We start from the raw sequence: 20,244 nt of genomic DNA on the forward strand, positions 1-20,244 counted from the left end.
TGGTGGAGGAGAAGACCCCATTTGGTGGGGAAGAAGAAGAAGAGGGGAGTGGGAAATCTGGTGTGGAAGTTGGAAGTGAGTCTAGACATGAATGGGAGGCTCCTTCTGGACCAGAGGATAAGTTTGCTGTGGGGGATACTGTTGCTTTTTGCAAAGCTCATAGCTTATGGTGAGGAAGCCACTGAAGTTAAAAGAGAGCGAGCTTCTGTTAAGACCCTCCACCAGGGAAAGTGAGGCAGGAATTTCTCCCCACGTCTCAGGAAATAAAATCTCTTGGTTGTGTTGTGTGTCTCTTTGGTGTGTTATGTGTTGGCGTCCTCTTAAGTTTAGTCTCTCGAGAAAGGGCAGGGGTGACCATCCTTCTTTTCCAGGACACGTCCTCCATGTCAGCCTTATGTCCAGGAAGGATTCCAGAATGTCCTCCTTCTCAGCCTTCTGTCCAGGAGGGACTCCAAAATGTCCTCCATGTCAGCCTTCTGTCCAGGATGGATTCCAGAATGTCCTCCTTTTCAGCCTTCTGTCCGGGAAGGATAGCAAAATGCCCTCCATTTTGAACGTGACTGAGAAGCCTGGCTTTACTTTTCTGTGTTTTCAGCTTTTTAATTTTGGTCACGTCCTCCACTATTATCGAATGCCCTCCCTTTTGAGCCTGACCGAGACGCCTGGATTTCTATTTCTGTCCAGGAATCCATTGGTCACGTCCTCCATTTTGTTTGAATGCCCTCCATTTGGAGCATGAGAAGCACGAATGTTTATTTCTATGAGTGTAAAATTGGTCATGTCCTCCACTTTTCCCGAACGCCCTCCATTTTGAGCATGTCTGAGGAGTGTTTTGGGCTTCTTCTTTTTAAACTTTTCGGCCACGTCCTCCATTTTGCGCTGCCCTGTCCTCCTTCGCAGTCACCACATCTAGCCAACTCTGGGTTTACTCCGCCTCTTCTACTCCTCAGAGGCCCCTGAAGCTGAGGCGGGTGTGTGTGTGTGTGAGGGTGTGTGTTATCTTCCTTCTCCACACATTTGCAGCACTGAGGTAAAAAGAAAAAAAAGAAAGCAAAAGAAACCAGGAAAAAGTCTCCAAATACAAAGTTTCCAAAAGAGAAGGAATATCAGAGAGAGAGAGAAAGAGGGAGGGAAGGGAAAGGGAAGGAAGGAGGGGGGGAAAGAAGCCACAACAACAACAAGAGCAGCAACAACAACGCCTCTGCCTTGGAGTTGCCAACTTGTGGGGCTTCTCTTGCAACTTGGGCGCGTGTTTGTGTGTGTGTGTGTGTGAAAGAACTGTGTGTGTTTTTGTTCCTTCAGGGCCCTATTGCCTGGTCGAGGACGAAGGGGGCTCTCGGGGTTTTTGCTACTCCAAGGAGAAAGCTGGCAGATGTCCCAAGCCAGGGATGAGGACCTTCTTCCTCAGGGGCCTGAAAGGCCAGAAAAGGGAGCCCTGGCTGGAAAGGGTGAGTGAGTGGCTCTTTTTCTTTGGACATGACACGTTTTGTGCAATGAAGTTGTGGGATGTTGTTGTGTGACTTATGGCGACCCTAGGATATGCGTCTCTTCTCACAGGGTTCTAGGAATAGTAAAGATCTGTCACAGGGTTCTACTAAAAGGCAAGGAATAACCTTAGCAACAACATTCATTTGTCCAGGTTTCAGATACCTTTGCAACTCCAGTAGCAAGAGCAATCTCTAGACTGGGCTTGATTATTATCTCATTTTCTCAATGTTTAATTGTTGGTGGTTTAATGAACAAGACGTATTTTAACTGTATGTTGTGTATTTTCTGATGTTGTGAGCCGCCTTGATCCTACGAGAAAGGCGGCATATAAATAAAACTTTGTTCTTATTATTTCTATAGAGCTTGTCAGGTCAATCTTTTTTAAAAAATTGGACCTGCAGCTTCCTTTCCATACACAGAGGATTTGTAATTTGAATTGACATCCTCACATACCAATGACACACGTGTGTGTGTGTATGTATGTATATATGTATGTTTGTACCTGGCTTCCACTCCACCAAATGCATCTGAGGAAGTAGGCAGAAGTCTAAGAAAGCTCATGCTGCCCATTTCTTCTTCAGTTAGTCTCAAAAGGTGCTACAAGATTTCTCTATACAATGTATACACCAATTGCCCCCCAACTAGTTGGGTACTTTCTGGCCAAGTTTATTCAGGGGTGTGGGTGTGTGTGTGTTTTGCTATGGCCATCCTCTGAGGCTGAGAGTGTGTGATTTGCACAAGGTCACCCTTTGGGTTTCCATGGCAAAGCCAGCATTTGAACCCTGATCTCCAGAGCCATAGGTCCAAAACACACTGCAGAAATAATCCAGTTTGACACCCTGCGCTCAGTGCTAGGGAATCCTGGGAATTGTAGTTTGTTGTGGCACCAAAGCTCTGACAGAGAAGGGCATAATGACTCACAAAACTACAGTTCCCAAAATTCACTAACATTGAGCCAGGAGAGTCAGAGCAGTTTCAAATTGGATTATTTCTGTATTGTGTTTTGAACCATAGTCCAACAAACTATTGCACCATGGAGGACACGAGGAGGGTGAATTTCCCAGCACACAGGATAGTTGTCCCCTTCCACAATTTGTTTTTTGTTGGGAAGGGAGGGAGTGTTTTCTTCAGACTGCTGAGAGGATGCCTTCCTTGCTTCCATTTCCTCCCCTCCATCTTTGCCAGAACACTAGATGCATTCATAGTTGTGCCTGGTTTCCTAAAAACTTTCTTTTGGCCTTTTGTTTATTGCCACATTGGTTACGCCTCCCAAATTCCTAGGCGAGGCAAAGGAATGCAGGAGCAATACTGCTCGACCTCGATCACCTTGTAGGGTGGCTTTTGAAAGTTTCAAGGTGCGATGGGGAGATAAGATGGTTGCTCTTGGATCTTCTCTCCTCCTGCCCTTCCCTCATCTGCAAGTTGCAAGTCATTCACATGGGCAACTGTTCTGGAGTTTAGTGTTGACATTTGCCAAAACAACAACAACATCTATGTGGGTCCTTATTGTTGTGTGCCTTCAAGTCATTTCCAACTTACAGCAACCCTAAGGCAAACCTATCAGGGATTTCTTGGCAAGATTTGTTCAGAGAAGGCTGTGCCTTCCTCAGGCTGAGAGAGTGTGACTCAACCAAGGTGGCTTTTCAAGAGTCCTAGTCCAACACTTGAAACCACCACACCATGGTCATTTGGGTCATTCCTTCTCTCTTTTTAAAAGCCATTGGGGTCTTTACTGGCTTGAAAGAAAAAGTTGTTTAGCTTTGCTCTGGAATTAAACAGCTGAGAGGTTTTGAGGCCAGTAAATGTGATGTTGGAAGAAGGTCACATGGCAGGAATTTTGTTTATGTGCAGTGCTCTGAAGGTTTGGGAGGAGAGAAGTTGGATTTGGGATCTCCTTTTCTTTACATTGTGTTTAGGCCATTTTTTAAAAAAGACAGTACACAGCACACTGGCCACTTTTTCAGTTTTATTGTTCTTTCTTGGGCAGTTGACATGTAAAGGAAAACTGTTTAACAGCTGTTTGGTAGGAACCTCAGTTTGTTACATTTTTGTGGCAATATTGCATTACTGCTAGTAGCAAACGAAACTGGGAGATGAATTGGAAACACAAGAGTATGTGATATGGATGGTCATTATCATTTTTCCTGCTTGTCAAAAGTACTTAAGTGGATTACCTTTGCTGTGGAGCAGTTTCTTCAGTGTTTTTAAGAGTTTATACAGAAAATCAATGAAAGCTCAGTCCAGAGCATGTTTAAAATCCAGAGCATGTTTACATAAAGTTACATTGGACTTTATCACTCAGGGACCTATGTGCATCCATCTTGAAAATGATTAAAGTCTCTGCATCCCGGAAAATCACACAAATATACAATTGATTATCATACGCAGAGCACAACCAAGCACTAAAAGCGCATTGCTAATGAGAGAAAGTGGTATAAAGCACATTTGGTTTTCAGACAAATGTGCACAAATCCTGTTGATGGTTTGGGAATAACTTTTTTGCGCATGTGCACAGAAGCAGCAGTTGCGTTACCAGAAGTCACCCAGAGTCACCCACAGAAATAAACAATCTTAATTAAACTATTTTATTTATAAAAATATATATACTGTACTGCCCATACTTTCCAAGAAATGGTCTCTGCTTCCTGTCAGGGAAGGAAGTTGCTTTTTCTAAGAAAAATGTACATATGACTGTATGGCCCAAGAGCCATTAATGCAGAAGTTAGTGCATCTGGCTTTTCTATATAGTTGGCCCTCCACATTTGCAAGTTTTACTTTTGTGGATTTGATTATTCACAGATTATTTGCTGCCACCTCTGCTGTGATTTTAATGGGGACTCAAAGTCTTGTGAGACTGAGTGAGGCTTGTAAGTCCCTATTTAAAATGGGGTAGGGCAGCAGCAGAGATGGCGACAAGTTCCACCACCTACCCGCTTCTGCCTTATGAAGGAACCCCGCTTCCTCAAAGGCATCTATAGGGGGTTGAATCTGCAGATTATACTTTTATTCTGTGTTAAATGTGGCCGGGAGGGGGTTAGTGGTTTTTGCACTTTTGTGGGATTCCTACACTCCCTAACCACAGTGAACGTGGCGGGCCGATTGTACACACAGAGAGAGGCTGTTTTAGAATCATAGAATCATAGAGTTGGAAGAGACCGCAAGGGCCATCCAGTCCAACCCCCTGCCATGCAGGAAATTTAAATCAAAGCATCCCCAACAGATGGCCATCCAGCCTCTGTTTAAAGACCTCTAAGGAAGGAGACTCCACTACCCTCTGAGGGAGTGCATTCCACTGTCGAACAGCCCTGACTGTCAGTAAGTTCTTCCTAATGTTGAGGTGGAATCTCTTTTCTGTAGCTTGCATCCATTGCTCCAGGTCCTAATCTCTGGAGCAGCAGAAAACAAGTTAGCTCCCTCTTCAATATCCCTTCAAGTATTTAAACAGGGCTATCATATCACCCCTTAACCTTCTCTTCTCCAGGCTAAACATCCCCAGCTCCCTGAGTCATTCCTCATAGGACATGGTTTCCAGACCCTTCACCATTTTAGTCACCCTCCTTTGGACATGCTCCAATATTGAAGGATTGGTTCCCCATCAATGTTAACAGTATGGTGTATAGCTGCTTCACTGTATGTGAGGTTGGACTTCTGTCCAGACCACAGCACATGGGAGAGAGAGATGTGACTCTTCCACCCCATCAGAATCCTGATGAAAATGGTTGCTCTTTTACATTGAAATATGCTGTAGGAAACACTTCCTAATGACAAGCTACATAAGGACAGCATGTGGGCATGGGTGCTTTTTGTCAGTACAGTACCTGTGGTACAGTTAAACCTCCCTTCACTTACTGTAGTTCTAAAGGAAATTGTGTGCTACTATGCCAAGGGTTAAATACAGTCGACCCTCTATATCCACAGATTCTGTACTCAGCTTGAACGTTTGTTTTTTTTTAATTACAAAAAGCAAACCTTGATTTTGTCATTGTATGTAAGGAACACCATTTTACTATGCCATGGTATATAATGAGACTTGAGCCATTTAATGGAGACTCTGGAACAAAGCTTACACAGATACCAAGGGCCTACTGTATTTTAAAAATCTTGATTTGGCTGCAAGGTATACTATTAATATAATATTTATTTTTACTCCCTGAGGAACGTTACCAACATTGTCTGTTGTGTTGGCTTTTGCCTTTTCTGTCAAGAAACAAACAACAAACAAACAAACAAGTTCATTGAATAGCCCAAGGGCCGTTTCAAAATATTCAAAACATAGTAATACAAGCAATACCTTTTCTGTCAAATGTGGACCTCAGCTCAGTTACACATGTCCTAGTTCAGGGATGGAGAATGCTATGACTACTTTATTGTAGTTGGTCATTTGAACTATGTTAGTCTGGTTTTGCTAAATTCCTAATAGATTATCTGTTTCCAGGCTACATTTATAATGTGTTTTTTTTTCTAAAAACAGTGACTGAGGCCTAGATATTGTAGAGACTGCTCTTCTCCGTACGTGTGTCTATGTGTGCTCCATTTGGCAGCTGAGACCTTGCTTTGAGTGCTGTTGTCCAGTGAAGTTTGAGGGATGTCCACCAGGAATAGATCAGTTTCTGTACTGGAATTTTCCTAGAGAGGTATGCTGGATCTTGACATTGTTTTTTTAGATATCAGGTGAAAGTTCTGGCCCTTTGAAAATATTTAGGCTTATGTTGATTTAGATATATATATATATATTGATTCTTGTTTTAACAACTTGTATTATTTGTATGTTTTCCTGCTGGAAAGGGGTTTTTATTACACTGTATTTTTTGCTTCTCTCTTGGCCCTTTTCTCTTGGTGTTAATGTTTGTATTGTAGTGGCAGAAAATCTCACTCCACATTTTGGTTTTATTAATGTGATTTATATAATCAGCATGTAGAAGCTATGAAAATCTCATCTTTCTACTGCTCAAATAATTAAACTGGTATCATGAACAGTTCTACATGAGAAAGCCAACTGCACTAACCTACAGCACTTTAGGTTCTACAGTTGTCCCTCGACATTTGCGACTTTGACACTTGTGGTTTCAATCATTTGTGAGGTCAAGGCCACTGCACATGCACTCCTCCTTCTCATCCCTCCTGGGCTTTTCCCCTGGGGAGGGAAAAAGCCTAGGAGGGAGAAGCTGGGAAGAGTGTGCTTGCCAATCCCACCCATTTCCAGGATGGAGAGCTGCCTCTTTCCCCAAGCAGCTTTCTGCCTTGGGAAGGGGTTTGGGGAAAATAATACCCCACCCTTTTCCAGAACAGGGAGTTGTCCTGGGAAAGACAGCTCTCTTGCCTTGGGAAGGGGTTTGGGAAAAGTGAATGTGCCCTCTTTCCTGCCATTCCAAGCCTTCAGAGAGCTCCCCGGAGCTTCTTGAAGCCTTGGAAGGGAAAGAGGGAACCATGAATACATACTCCCTTGCCCTTCCAGTGCCCCAGAGAGCTTGCTAGAGCTGTTTCTTTTTTCGGAAGAGAGATGGGGTGCTCCCGCTTCCCCACTTTGTTTGCGAATTTTGACTTTCGCAGGTAAGCCCCCCCCCCCCATGAATGTCAACAGTTGACCCTAGTATTTGAATAATTGGGATATATGGATAGTTTCTATCCTGCCCCTTTTTTTCTACATTAAATCTAGGATGTGCATTTTCTGTTCTCTGCAGGCTTAAACTCATGAACCTTTGAGTTGTGTTTGCATTGGAAAGTAGGTTTTGTTTTGGGGTTGTTTTTTGGGCGGAGGATTCTAAGAGTTTTATTCCTTTAATCCCTGCAAAGGTGACTTCTGTTCTAAGGAATACTTTATTGATAAGATAAAAAGATATCCTTCTTGATAAAAGTTTGGACATTTCCTGAGTCAAAATCCAATGTTGACTAGTGAGTGTAAGGTAATATAAGAGGACTGTCTCCTTCCTCTCCTTCTCAAAGCTCAACATCTGCTCCAACTCTTATTGTAGAAGAATCAAACTAGTGTTTCATACACTGAAGCAGCTTTGTGGTTTCTTCTCAGCTTATGAGTACCTGGTTTTCTTAAAACCCATGGAGATACAAACTACTTCTAGTAAAAAGTAATCTGCATATGGCCAGAGGTTATTGTATCACTTTTCACAGTGAAGGCACCTTATGGAGAATGCTTCCCAGAGTGCGTTGTCTGGTGCCTTCCTATTTTGACATCAGGGAAAGACTTTTCATATTCCCAAGTTTTTGGGTGCAGTTTTGACTCTTGACTGTGTTATGTTGTGTTTATGAGTTCATGCCTTTTAGTTCATTGCATTCTTTTGTATTTATATTCTCTTTGTTTTGTTCTTTTTTGGTAAACTGCTTGGGGAATATAATTGAAGGGTAGTATAAAAATGCTTACAATAATAACTTGAGCAATTCACTGACAAACTCTCCCACAAGTTGATCCAGAAGAATGCCAGGCAGCAGCACTGTCCCTCCCTTGTTTCTCACCATTGAGGAATGGCAAACATACTTACTGTTCATGGTTTGCTGGTAGATTTTGAACCAAACCCATCTTTCTGCTCATTGCATTATTTTAAATATCTAAGTAATGTTGTATGACAAGTCCTTCCTTGCCATAACAAAAAACATCACAAGAGTGGATTTTGGTCTGATAAATGCCAATATAAATAGCAAATACTGGTTAACTAAAGATAATCTCACTCACAGTTGAAAAAAATTATCTCTGAGTAAGAATTAAGATTTGGCTGCTCAGGTATAACAGCACTGGGCAAGAGAGCAGGGCAAACCTTCTGCAAGTGAAGACAAGTGATAGCCTAACTATGTGAGAACGTAGACTAGCAATTCTTAAGCTATTTGACATGAGAAGCAAATTCCTTTTCCCTAATGTGACAAAGGTCAAGAACCATATTTGTGCCTATTGGTTGCAATTGTGTTTTCTTTCTTTCCTGGAAACTTGCGGCAGACCAGCAGCCAATGATTTGTAAACTGCCAGTACTTTTAGACCCACCATATCTATCTTGTAATGCACTCAAGGTGTTCTTTCTTACACAGTCACCTTTTTTGATTAGGTACTGGGCTATAATCTCAGACCAAGTCAGTAGTTGTGTTAGATTTGCAGGAGAATGCTCATGGTAGCAATTCATATGTGCAAAGTTTTGTCTGAGACATGACAACTGGTCATTTGCCTAGTGAGTGGATGGGTTGTGTGGGAAGGGATGACTGGCTATTTTCCAAAGAGAGTCAGAGTTAGCTGAGTCATTGCTTCAGTTAGTGTTCAGATTTATTTATTTAATTTATAAATTGTGTCCTAATAGAGTGTTTGGAGCAATGTACAAGGAATTAAAGCAAAGAAGTGCAAAAAGTTACAATAAATATATAAAAAACAAGTAAAGTCTAAAAGAAAGCCATTCTGAGTTTATCAGTTCACTGGAGCCTCAATGTAAAAGGATGGATTTCATAGTACTCCCAGATTATTAACCTTTTCATGCAATTGGTCTGTAACCCTGTCTATAAGTAGGTACCCCCAGGTTGCAGTAGCCACCCACCACCAAGGTTTTTGTCTTAGTAGGATTCAGCCACTGCCTTGTGCACTACACTAAAACCTCTAATATGGACTTATTTTATGCTGACTCCTGTCCAATACAAAGTAGTTTTTTATTCATTCTTGTCCAGCTCATTGTTGAATCATTTCACTTCGAAATGAATATTAATGTGGAGAACTAGCACAAACAATTACAGGGATCCAATCAACGTTGTTGTTTTTTTAAAGATAATATTTTGGCTTTGTAACACCATCAGTTTATTCCCACATTCAGTCCATAATGCTAATTCCTTGTTTGGTAACTGGTGTGATCTGAAAGTACCCTAGAGGTTAGGGCCAGAATAGAGTGGCAAGAAGGGGTGGCTCCAATCCACCTTGAACCCGGCCCAAAAAGGAATGGAAAAGATTCATTCCTTTTTTGGGGCTGGGAAAGAGGCACTTTTCCTGGCACCACCATAGTCTGAAGCCAGCCATCTTCAAGATGCTCTGGCTTCATGCTGCATGTAAATGCAGCACCATCACAGTGTCTTGAAGTTGCTCACATCTGGGCAGCCGCCTGAAATCCGGTCAGCTTCAGGTGGCTTGGCAGTGTGCGGCTTTAGTCGGCCCCCCCCCCCTTGCTTTTATAAAACATTCATATGTAACTGATATTGCCACTTTGCTAAGGAACTTAGAACACACTGAAATCAATTCTTATGTTGGCATGCATGAAATTTAGTGGGAAAGGAGAGGAAATGTAAATATGGAATCTTGATTTTGAGTAACATTCAGACTCTTTAAAAGACAGATAACCTATGGACAGGTTTTTTTTTTTTTTTTTTTTTTTTTTTTTGGTAATTCAGGACTTCAGTGTTTGCCTTAGTTGTAACAGTAAATAAATTACTAACTGATATTACTAAACCCCAATGTTTCACAGTCGTCATTTTCCAGCATTCTATATCACACTTTACTGGCAATGTTGTTTGGTTTAATGTTATGACTGATAGGATTTTTACTCATTTACATGCTCTACTGTTGAGCAAGTTACTAACATTTAAATATTACTCATCAGTGATTACTAATACTTTCAGACAGTTCTGTTGTGCAGTTTTCTGAAGTTAAAATGTTCATCTTGTGTGATTTATTAGTAACAACTAAGACATTAAAAATTTCTGGAATATCTTCAATGGTAATACTGTACACTTGTCCCTCCACATTTGCGGCTTTGACTTTTTGAGGATTTGATTATTCATAGATTTTATCAATATGTTCTCACTAGGGATATCTAGGTCCTTCAGTGCAACTCTGTGGTCAACTTTAACAAAAAGTCGCACTGAAGGACCTAGAGATTCCTAGAGAGAATACTCCATTAGGCATTCGTAGCTTCTCCAGCACAATTCTATGGTCAATATCTTGCAGATACTGAACACAGAGTTGTACTGGAGGACCTAGGTGTCTCTCAAGTAAAAAAAATAGTGTTTTTGTTATTTGCAGTTTTTCCACATTCACGGGGGTCCTGTGCCCCTAACTCCAGTGGATGTGGAGGGACGAGTATACCACCAAAACACAATGCTGCTTTCAGTTTCATTGTGAATAATTTCAGTTAACATAATGAATGCTCATCTGTCAATGACATCTTTACTTCTGAAATCAAAACCTAAAGTACAGCCATCTTGGGATTTGCTTAAGCTGTGTTGGTCTATTTAGTCCATTGGTCCCCAAACTGTGCCCTTTAAGAGATTTTGGACTTCATCTCCCAGAAGCCTCAGCCATGTTGGCCAATAGTCTGGGACTCTGGGAGCTGAAATCCAAAATCCCTTAAAGAGCACAGTTTGGGGACCGATTTAGTCTAACTTTTTCAACTTGGATTCTTTTTCCAGCCAGGACCTAGCAGCATGAACAATTGAGATAGAGTCAAAACTTTCCATGTAATTGTCATAATGTTAATAGGCAAGAAGCTGTGCTGTTTTGTTGTTGTTGCTATTGTTTTTTTTCCAAATGTTTGTCTCTTTGTCTGTCTGGGCAACTGCTATGGAGCCTTCAGAGAGTCTTCTGGTGCCATTCACAGCTCTTGCATACATACATATACATTTTACATACGTTGAATGCAAGTGTTTAAAGTTTACATTGCTAAAGTATCTGATGTATCCTTCTTAAATCTGGTTATTGTATGGAAATTATGTGAAGTCGAAGGCTTTCATGGCCAGCATCCATAGTTTTTTGTGGGTTTTTCGGGCTATGTGGCCATGTTCTAGAAGAGTTTTTTCCTGATGTTTCGCCAGCATCTGTGGCTGGCATCTTCAGAGAATGCCAGCCACAGATGCTGACGAAATGTCAGGAAGAAACTCTTCTAGAACATGGCCACATAGCCCGAAAAACCCACAAAAACCTATGGAAATAATATTTTCCCTTTAGTTACAGTAGGTTTTCCTATTTTAGACTTATATAGTCCAGGTTTGGGTAGTCCAATTACTAAAGTCATGGTGACTGCTTCAAAAGTTGCCCCAGTAAGTACAGTCAACACTCCACATTTGAGGCTTTGGCTATTGCAGATCTGATTATTTGCAAATTTGATTAATATAATAATAATACAGTAATAATAATAATAATAATAATAATAATAATAATAATATTTATGTTTCCCCGCCTCTCCCATTGGATCGAAGCGGGGTTACAGACTGTGTGAAGGTACATCTACCTCCATATTCTAGGATTCAACCATCCATAGATTCAGTCATCCATGGCTTGAAAATGTTTTTTAAAAAATCCAAAAAGCAAACCTTCATTTTGCCATGTTATCTAAGGGATGCCATGTTATTATGCCATTGTATGTAAAGGTACTTGAACATCCATGGATTTTGGTATCCATGGGAAGTCCTGGAACCAAACTCCAGCTGATACCAAGGGATCACTGTATATGCATATAAGAGAGGGTTGACACATGGCTCTCAGGAGTGGTAATCCTTCAATTAAGAAGGTTACTTACTTTTGTGTTATAGGCTATACAAGAGTCAAGGAGGTTGCCACATAGAAGGAGTTTGAAATGGAGATATAAGTAATAGGTAGCATCCATGGCTTGAAAATATTCAAAGAATGTATAAATTCCAAAATGCAAATCTTGATTTTGTCCTTTTGTATAAGGGGCACCAATTTACTATCTGTTGTATTTAATGGGACTTGAATATCCACAGATTTTGGTATCTGCAGGAGGTCCTGGAACCAAACCCCAGCTGATACCAAAGGCCTACTGTACTGACACCCAATCATGTAAGCTACAGCCACATATTTCAAATGGAGTGTACTAAGGATCTGCAGTATGAGAATGATGAAAATGTTGCTATTGCAAGACAAGCCCATGTTCTTTGGCTGTATATCTTAATGTAGAAAGGAGGTTGAAGAGGAATCAATTTTCTTAACTTCTTACAACTTTTACTAACAATCTTATTAAAAATTGGGATATTGCTGTTGTGATTATTTTACTTAATCAAAATTTATTTGCTGTTACTTAATTCCTGCACCTTTAGCCATGTGCGGGAAGTACAATCAAAATAAAATTGTGGGAAATTCTCAGTAATCAAATAACTTATAAACAAAGAATAAATCTTGTTATTGCTAATCTTTGTTTTCTCTAGAAAATGTTGATGGTGACAGAACAGCTGTAGGAGAGCGAGACATAGCAGAGCCTTCAAATAAGCAAAGCATACAAACAGATACACAAGATCAGCCTGTTTGGGGAAATTGCACTGACAATGACCTCATCAGAAGTAAGTATTTCCAGAACTAATTGTTGCTTATCAGATATGCTTTTTATTTGTATTCTGGGAACAGACTGTTCATGTAGATAAATGTGTGTCAGATGCATTTGTCCAATATCATATCCATGTCAAAGGAATTTCTTCTCAGGAATGTTTATGTTAGTCTTCACCATCCAAAAGTCAAAGTCATGACACAAACAAGCTTTTTTGGTAACTTGAATGAATGTGCATTTATACCAAATCAGCTATAGCATTTGTGTCATTTATATTTTAGAACACTCACTGTATTCTGCTTTTCACTGATCCATAGCAATACAGATATTTATTGTACAGAACAATTTTTTGAGTTATTTATGTGCGCGCACACACACACACACACACACACACCATATAGTGTGTGTGTGTGTGTGTGTAGAGAGAGTATAGTTCTAGTTGTATGTTTATGTACAGTATATTTAGAGTGAGCCCTGTGAACTTCTCTAGATATTGTTGGACTACAAGTCCCAGGAGCTTTGACCATCATAGTCATAGATGAGGAATGCTGGGAGTTGCAATTCAGCAACATCTTGAAGACTGCAAGATTCCCACTGTTCATGTAAATGTACAGCAGAGAAGAATGTACCTTAAGATATGCTATGAAAACAAATTATTGAAGTTTTCATGTAGAGTGTCCAAAAAAATTACACATGAGCAATACGCTGTGTGGCACTCATAGAATTTGGTTATTGTAAAGCATGGGTTTGTGTCACAGTGTGTCTCACACTGATTGCAGCACACTGGATTTTATTTATCCCATTGCTGCCAACAATTATGTGATGGAGACACTCGAACTCAAGACTCTCTGTCGTGTTCCTTCCATTTCGCCTTTCTCAGGTGCCACTCTTCAGGAAGAAAGAGCACTCACTATTTTGAGTGTTCTTAGCTATATAAGTATTGTCAGTTCCTGGTAGCATTTTATTTATAGTTTCTTAAAAACCCTCAAGCGACCACATGTTCAGCCAAAACAATAGAAAACTTTATTTACAAGATGGTTGGTTATAGTATCCTTCTAAAGTTTGGTATTCAGAATTGATATGGTGTTTATTTGCTTTAAAGGTTACAAAGATTTACAGTATCTGTTATTCTATTCTATAAGTGGTCTCTAGGTTACAGTTTCACATAGGACTTTTGACTGGACTCTGAGCTTTAAAACCTTGTTGATACTTTATGATTTTCACAGCCACACCAATGCAACTTCCACACTAGACTTCTTTTAAGGCCATACACTACTCAAATGGTTTATCGTGGGTTTCCCCAGCCTTTTCCTGGCTGTAATCCCTCAGGATTTTTCTGGACACCTTTTACCAAGGACTCTCCTAGTCCTTAACCTGGGTACTCAAAACCCCCATCCAACTACCCCTCTCAGCAGTATACCTCAGACACCTTGGCTGTTAAAACCCTTCAGGGTCTAATAAACCTCTAACTCAGAACTCTGTCTCCATCTGGTCCCTATCTAACTCATACACATTCTTCTCTTCCTATTTATACTTGCTCCTGGGAGTACCCCCACCTGTTTTCGGCCAAGCTCCCATTGAACACAGTGGAACTTATTTTTTCAGTAAAGATGTAGAGGATTGCACTGTTACAGTTTAAGTGAATTCTGCAATCCTGTGCAGAATCTTATTGGGAAATGTGGTTGCCTTCTGTTTCAGGAAGGACATGGCTGTGACTAGGCAGATGGATAGATAGATAGATAGATAGATAGATAGGCGCTCTACAGACGGGCGCCATGGAGCGCCGTCGTGACGTGCGAGGGGCGGCGCTTTCAGACACCCCTCGCATTTGACGAGGGCGTCAAAATGGCGGCGCCCTGTACACATGGGCACCACCATTTTGATGTGACGGACGCCTAGTGTCCGCACGTCCCAGTGTCATTGTGACGCTGCGAATGCGCCATTGATGCACTGCGGCGTCACAATCACGCCACAAGAAGAACCTGGTTTTTGCGGGTACTTTTTGCTCCGTGGGAAGCCCCGCGGTCTGGAGGCTGCGGCTTCCCCGTGGAGCAAACCAGGGCACCAGGATACCACCCTTTTTGGGTGGTCTGTATCCCGGCATAGATAGATAGATATCTGCAAGCAAGCATTTGAAAACAGATGCATCATACTGAAACTGTAAATGCATCTGTGCCCTCCAACCCCAGTTTGATAACTGCTAGCTGAGGTTTGTTGCACAAAGCATACATAGGTTTCAGCTTCTTCAGTGTTTTAGTATAGCATTATAGTTGTGAAGCTCATTCAGCTCCATAATGTTAGATAAGGTACAACAAATAATTTGATTAAACAAATGCCTGATGGACATGATGGATTTTCAGTGTTTAAAATTGGTTCCGTGTCTATGTATGGATTTTCCCACACTTTTCTATCCAAAGTATGTGAATCTTTAGATTCAGTGTCTTGTGGCACTCCCTTGAACAGCAGCAATTTCAGCTAAATGTTGGTCAGTCTCTGAGACTGGTTTAGAGAAATTTTAGCCCATTCCTTCCTCCAGAATTTAGATGTGATTAGGTATGGACTTTGATGAGGCCATTCTAAAATACAGGTTTTCTTCTTCCATCAGCCATTCTTTGATAGATTGCTTGCATATTTAGGATCATGGTTGTGTTGCATGACAGATCAGACATTCTTGCCTATCATCTGCTGCTACACCGCAGTATGTATTTTTGTGAATGATGACAAAATATCCAGATTGTGAGGTGGAGAAGCAGGCTCAAACTATCATGTTCCCACAGCATGCTTGATAGTTGGGGGTCTTTTGTTTGATCTCATTCTTCATTACCTGACATTTCTCATTTGGGGCAGAAAATACTACCTTTGACTTGTCTTATCCAGATAACATTGTTTCAGAGGTCTTAGGGATAATTTTTAGCGATCTTTAGCAAATTTCGGATGGGTAGCAATACTATTTTTAGAGCAAAATGTTATTTTCTTTAGCTCCTATCTGATAAAAAACATTCTTATTCAGTTGATTCCTGATATTTGAGTCATAAACACACACATTAGCTGAAATGAGAGTGATCTGAGGATCCTTGGATTTTCTAGATGGTTTTAATGCTAGATATTCTTGGTGATTTTCTGGGTGATTCACTGCTCTATTCTTAAAGAAAGCTGCTTCTGCCGGTGGATCGCAGTGGAAGCCTGCTTCAGGTACGAGATCCTGAGGCTGGAGCAGCCTCTGGCAATTCCTTTTGGCCCAACTGTTTCGCCCCCTAGAGGTCCATGTCTAAATTGCAGTGCAGACTGATCCTCTAGGTATGTTGTCTAAGGCTGCAACCCACACTGCAGAAATAATCCAGTTTGACACCACATTAACTGTCATGGCTCAATGCTATGGAATTCTGTAAACTGTAGTTTTGTGAGACATTTAGCCTTCTCTGTGAGAGAGTTCTGGTGCCACAACAGACTGCAATTCCCAGAATTCCATAGGATGATAGTTGAAGTGTCAAACTGGATTATTTCTGCAGTGCAGATGCATCCTTAGACAATAATTTCTTGGTTTCTTTTTGCTTTGCCCTTTGTGCCTGCAATATGAAAATAACATTAATATATAGTATATAGTATATAGTTTGGAATACTCACATTTTCACTAATAATATTTTATATTTATGTTGTGGAACTTAATTAATAAATGGAAATACTTTTTTAATTAAAAAATTAAGTATATTTTTTAATATAGTTGCATGAGACCCTACAATGAGTACCCTTATTTCATAAAGTCAGGAGGGCAGTATCCACAGATTGAGCCTACTTTGAGGATTCTTGACATGCACTGTTTCTAAAATTTAACTACCAGATGATAACATTTTAATGAAAATTATTCTTTAATTTGTGTAGGGCTTTAACTTCACCTAAATCCACTTTTATTGCTAGTGTTTTTAAAATTATTTTGAGGTATGAGTATTTTAATAACTGTCACTTTTGTTTGAAAAAAGATTTTTTTAAAGCTCTTCATTTTATTCTCTGTCCTCAACATTTGTAGGCTTACCACCTGCAGATTTAAACATCTCTGGCTAACCAACCCCATTGCTTTCAGTGGGCACATGTCATGCCTGCCATTAAGGATAATAGGACTCGAGGGTCTTTCTTTTTTACTATCTGTAGGGGTAGGGTCGTTTGAAATGGATCCCCTGCAGATATGAAAGGAAGACTGTATATTGTTTCCTGGGTTGTTTTCTTTAACATTTTGTAATTTTTAATATTAATTAAAATGGTTATGTAATTACAAAATGATGCAGTGTTTTCAGAAAAATGTAACAATATGAAATAGTTAGATGCTGCAGGCTTCCTTTACTTAGTTACAGGAATTTACAGAACTTCCTAGTTTTTCCTCACAGAAGAAAAATGAACTGGTATAAGAACAAAGATGAATGGAGGGGGCAGGTGAAATTTTGAGCTTGAGGAATTAGTATGGGCAATTAGCTGTGATAGCATTGTTTCAGCAGATTTTTGTGCAAAGCAGTGTTCAGTTCCAGCAAGAATGTTTGATAATTTGCCAATATTTTTAGTTTGATTAAGTGTGTGGCATAATGTGTGTGCATAAATAAGAAATGAAAATTATGACTTTAAAACAACTTCTTTGTTGCACAGAATTTTGCTCTGTTAGTAGTGTACTGCTAGACATGAATACAGTACAGTGCTTCTAGCTGCTGAGAATTAAAATAGCCATTCTGTTCAACACCTATATTCTGCCAGTGAAGTTTAGAGTGTTCAGCACAGTATGAGAACTTTTTCAGTTTTAAGTTCAGAGGGCTGGATTCTGCTGTACGAATGAAGAAACGGGCTTCTGTATTTGGCATGCAAATAAATGGGAATGTTCACAAAAGGGCAGTGAATATCGGAAATAGTCATGTGTAAAAACATCCTGTGTGAATCAAAGACTGCATTAGGATGACTGCTTATATGTTTTTGTGCAGCACATATTTTTCATATATCATCCTAATGACTGACTTAAACTACATTGGAATTTCTCAGATAAATAAAAATAGTACTGCACAGAAAATAGAAGGCCCGAACAGACAGGCCAAAATAAAGCTGGTTTGGGTCACTTTGGAGGTATGCTGTTTAAAGATGTATGTGTCATAAGAGGCTGGAAGCTGTCCAAAGCCACCCCCCAGTCCTAAAGTCTGGAGCGCAGCTTTGGCACAGCTTCTGGCTTTTAAAGATGCGTGCGTCGTTTCAACAGCATACCTCAAAAGTGACCTGAAGCAGCTTTATTTTGGCCTGTCTGTTCAGGCCCAGAGTTACTGAAAAAGATACATGATTGCTTTGGAACACACAGCATTTTTTAAATTCAGGAATTTTTATAAAGCTGACTTGTCAGTGAATGTTCTTTTCTCTGTCAAATCAAGTCTAAAATTAATTGTAATTTTGTCAAGAACTTTGGCTTTCATTTACTGTTACTATGATTTCCAATTGTTTCTTTTCTTTTTCAAAAGGATTTTGTATCCATCTTTAGTTTCAAATGTTGTCTGCTGTAACAAATAACACTATAAGTGTTTCCAGATGTTTCCTCCATTTTGAAATGGCACTTTATTATCACAGGACCTATTTTATTAGTAAAGTTCTACAAGTACAGTTATCATGGTGACCAACGCTGTAGTGCAGTCTCCAGTCAAAAGAAACCACAGTATTTACACCACCCCACTTTTTAAATTAAATACCTGGCATTTACCTGGCATTTAAATACCTGGTACACTGTATCCAAAAGGAAAGAAACGCCTCAGTGGATGACTGATCAAGCTCTACAAGCAGTCAAGGACAAAAAGAAACAAAAATGAATGATGACAGAAATAGAACAGAACCTTGAATCCATATGTACAAAGTTTAAGGAGAACTACTATAATAATCAGAGCAATGAAATAGAAACTAACAACAAAACAGGAAGAACAAGAGACATCCGGTGAAATCTGAGAATTTAAGGGAAAATTAAAGCCAAGAGTAGGAATGCTCTGTTACAAGCAGGGGAACATATATTACATGACCAAGAAGAAATAAAAAGATGATGGAAACAATAAACAGAAGAACTATATAAAAGGGACAGATTGATGACAGATTCAAGAAGAAAGAAGAATTATATGAGGACAAAGCTCAAATTTTAAAATGTGAAGTGTGAGCTGCACTCAGAGCACTTGAGAGAAATAACTCACCAGGAGCTGATGATATAGCTGCTCCAAGCTACAGAGACAGAATCTACACAATTTAAACAAAAATATGTCAACAAATTTGGAAAACAAAAGAATGGCCCACAAACTGGAAATGCTCGGTATATATTCCAGTCCCTTAAAAAGGAGACACCAGGAACTGCAGTAATCACAGAATCGTTCCTCTGATTTCTCATGCAAGCAATGTAATGCTTGAAATTCTACAAAAATGACTCTTACCATATGGAGCAAGAATTGCCAGATGTCCAAGCTGGGTTCAGGAAAGGAAACAGCACTAAGGATCATACAGCAGACATACACAGGTTAATGGAACGTACTAAGGAATTTCAAAAGAAGATCAGTTTTACAGACTATAGCAAACTATTGGATTGTATAAATCAAGAAAAACCATGGCTCTCTTAACAAAATGGGTGTGCCTCAACATTTGCTACTTCTGATGAACAGTCTGTACTCAGGACAATAGGTTAGGTTAGGATACAGAGAAGTAGGGGCAGCCAAGGCTGCATTCTATAAACCTATCTATTTAATTTGTATGTGAGAACATAACAAAAACCAGGATTGGACTCAAAAGAGGAGCAGAAGGGAGGAACATCAACAATCTTAAAATATGCAAATAACACCATAATACTAGCAGAAAATATCAGAGATAAGGAATTATTATTGCAGAAGGTCAAGGCAGAAAGCATATAGACAGGTTTACAGCTGAATATCAAGAAAACAAAGAGTATGACTACAGATGATATCCATAATTTTAATGTAGATGATGAAGAGATTGAAATAGTTCAAGATTTTCATACTTGGGCTCAATCATCAATCAAAGGAGAGACTGCAGTCAAGAAATCAGAAGAACTTTGGGACTTGGAAGGGCAGGTAAGAAAGAATTAGACAAGATCCTGAGGTGTCAGGATATGTCATTGAATACTAATGTTAGGATTGCCCCTGACTTTGTATTTCATATATCTATGTATGGTTGTGAAGGCTGGACAGTGAAGAAAGCTGATAGAAAAAAAATCAAGTCATTTGAAATACAGCTCTGCAGAAGAGTTCTGAGAATACTGTGGACTGCTAAAAAGACCAATGGATGGCCACCCCATTCATCGGCCACACAGTCACACGTGTGATGCTCCACCAGTACAGGGCATTGGTGCATTGGTGTGCCAGTGATACATTGACAAAGCACAATCATGGAGGACCTTCATACATCCCCCCTTCAACCCATGCCAGACTGTCTGGTTTGTGTATGTTGTAATTATATCTGTTGGAGTTATCAAACTTTCACGACTTTGCTTTGCCACAGTCCT

The 20,244-nt window shown here is 39.9% G+C and overlaps 1 protein-coding gene across 1 annotated transcript in view; it reads left to right on the plus strand.

The window, feature by feature from the left end:
- The first annotated feature begins 977 nt into the window (after nt 1-977).
- The window catches only part of LOC149312274 (myoD family inhibitor domain-containing protein-like), a 51,382-nt gene continuing 32,115 nt past the window's right edge, over nt 978-20,244 (plus strand). The window contains exons 1-2 of the mRNA XM_089524324.1: nt 978-1,448; nt 12,622-12,753. Coding sequence (XP_089380450.1) covers nt 1,373-1,448; nt 12,622-12,753 — 208 coding nt within the window. The 5' untranslated portion in view covers nt 978-1,372. The remainder of the gene's footprint in view (nt 1,449-12,621; nt 12,754-20,244) is intronic.

The sequence above is a fragment of the Sceloporus occidentalis genome, unplaced genomic scaffold (genome assembly GCF_023333645.1).
Source record: "Sceloporus occidentalis isolate IW3139 unplaced genomic scaffold, rSceOcc1.0.p SCAF_5, whole genome shotgun sequence".
NCBI lineage: Eukaryota > Metazoa > Chordata > Lepidosauria > Squamata > Phrynosomatidae > Sceloporus > Sceloporus occidentalis.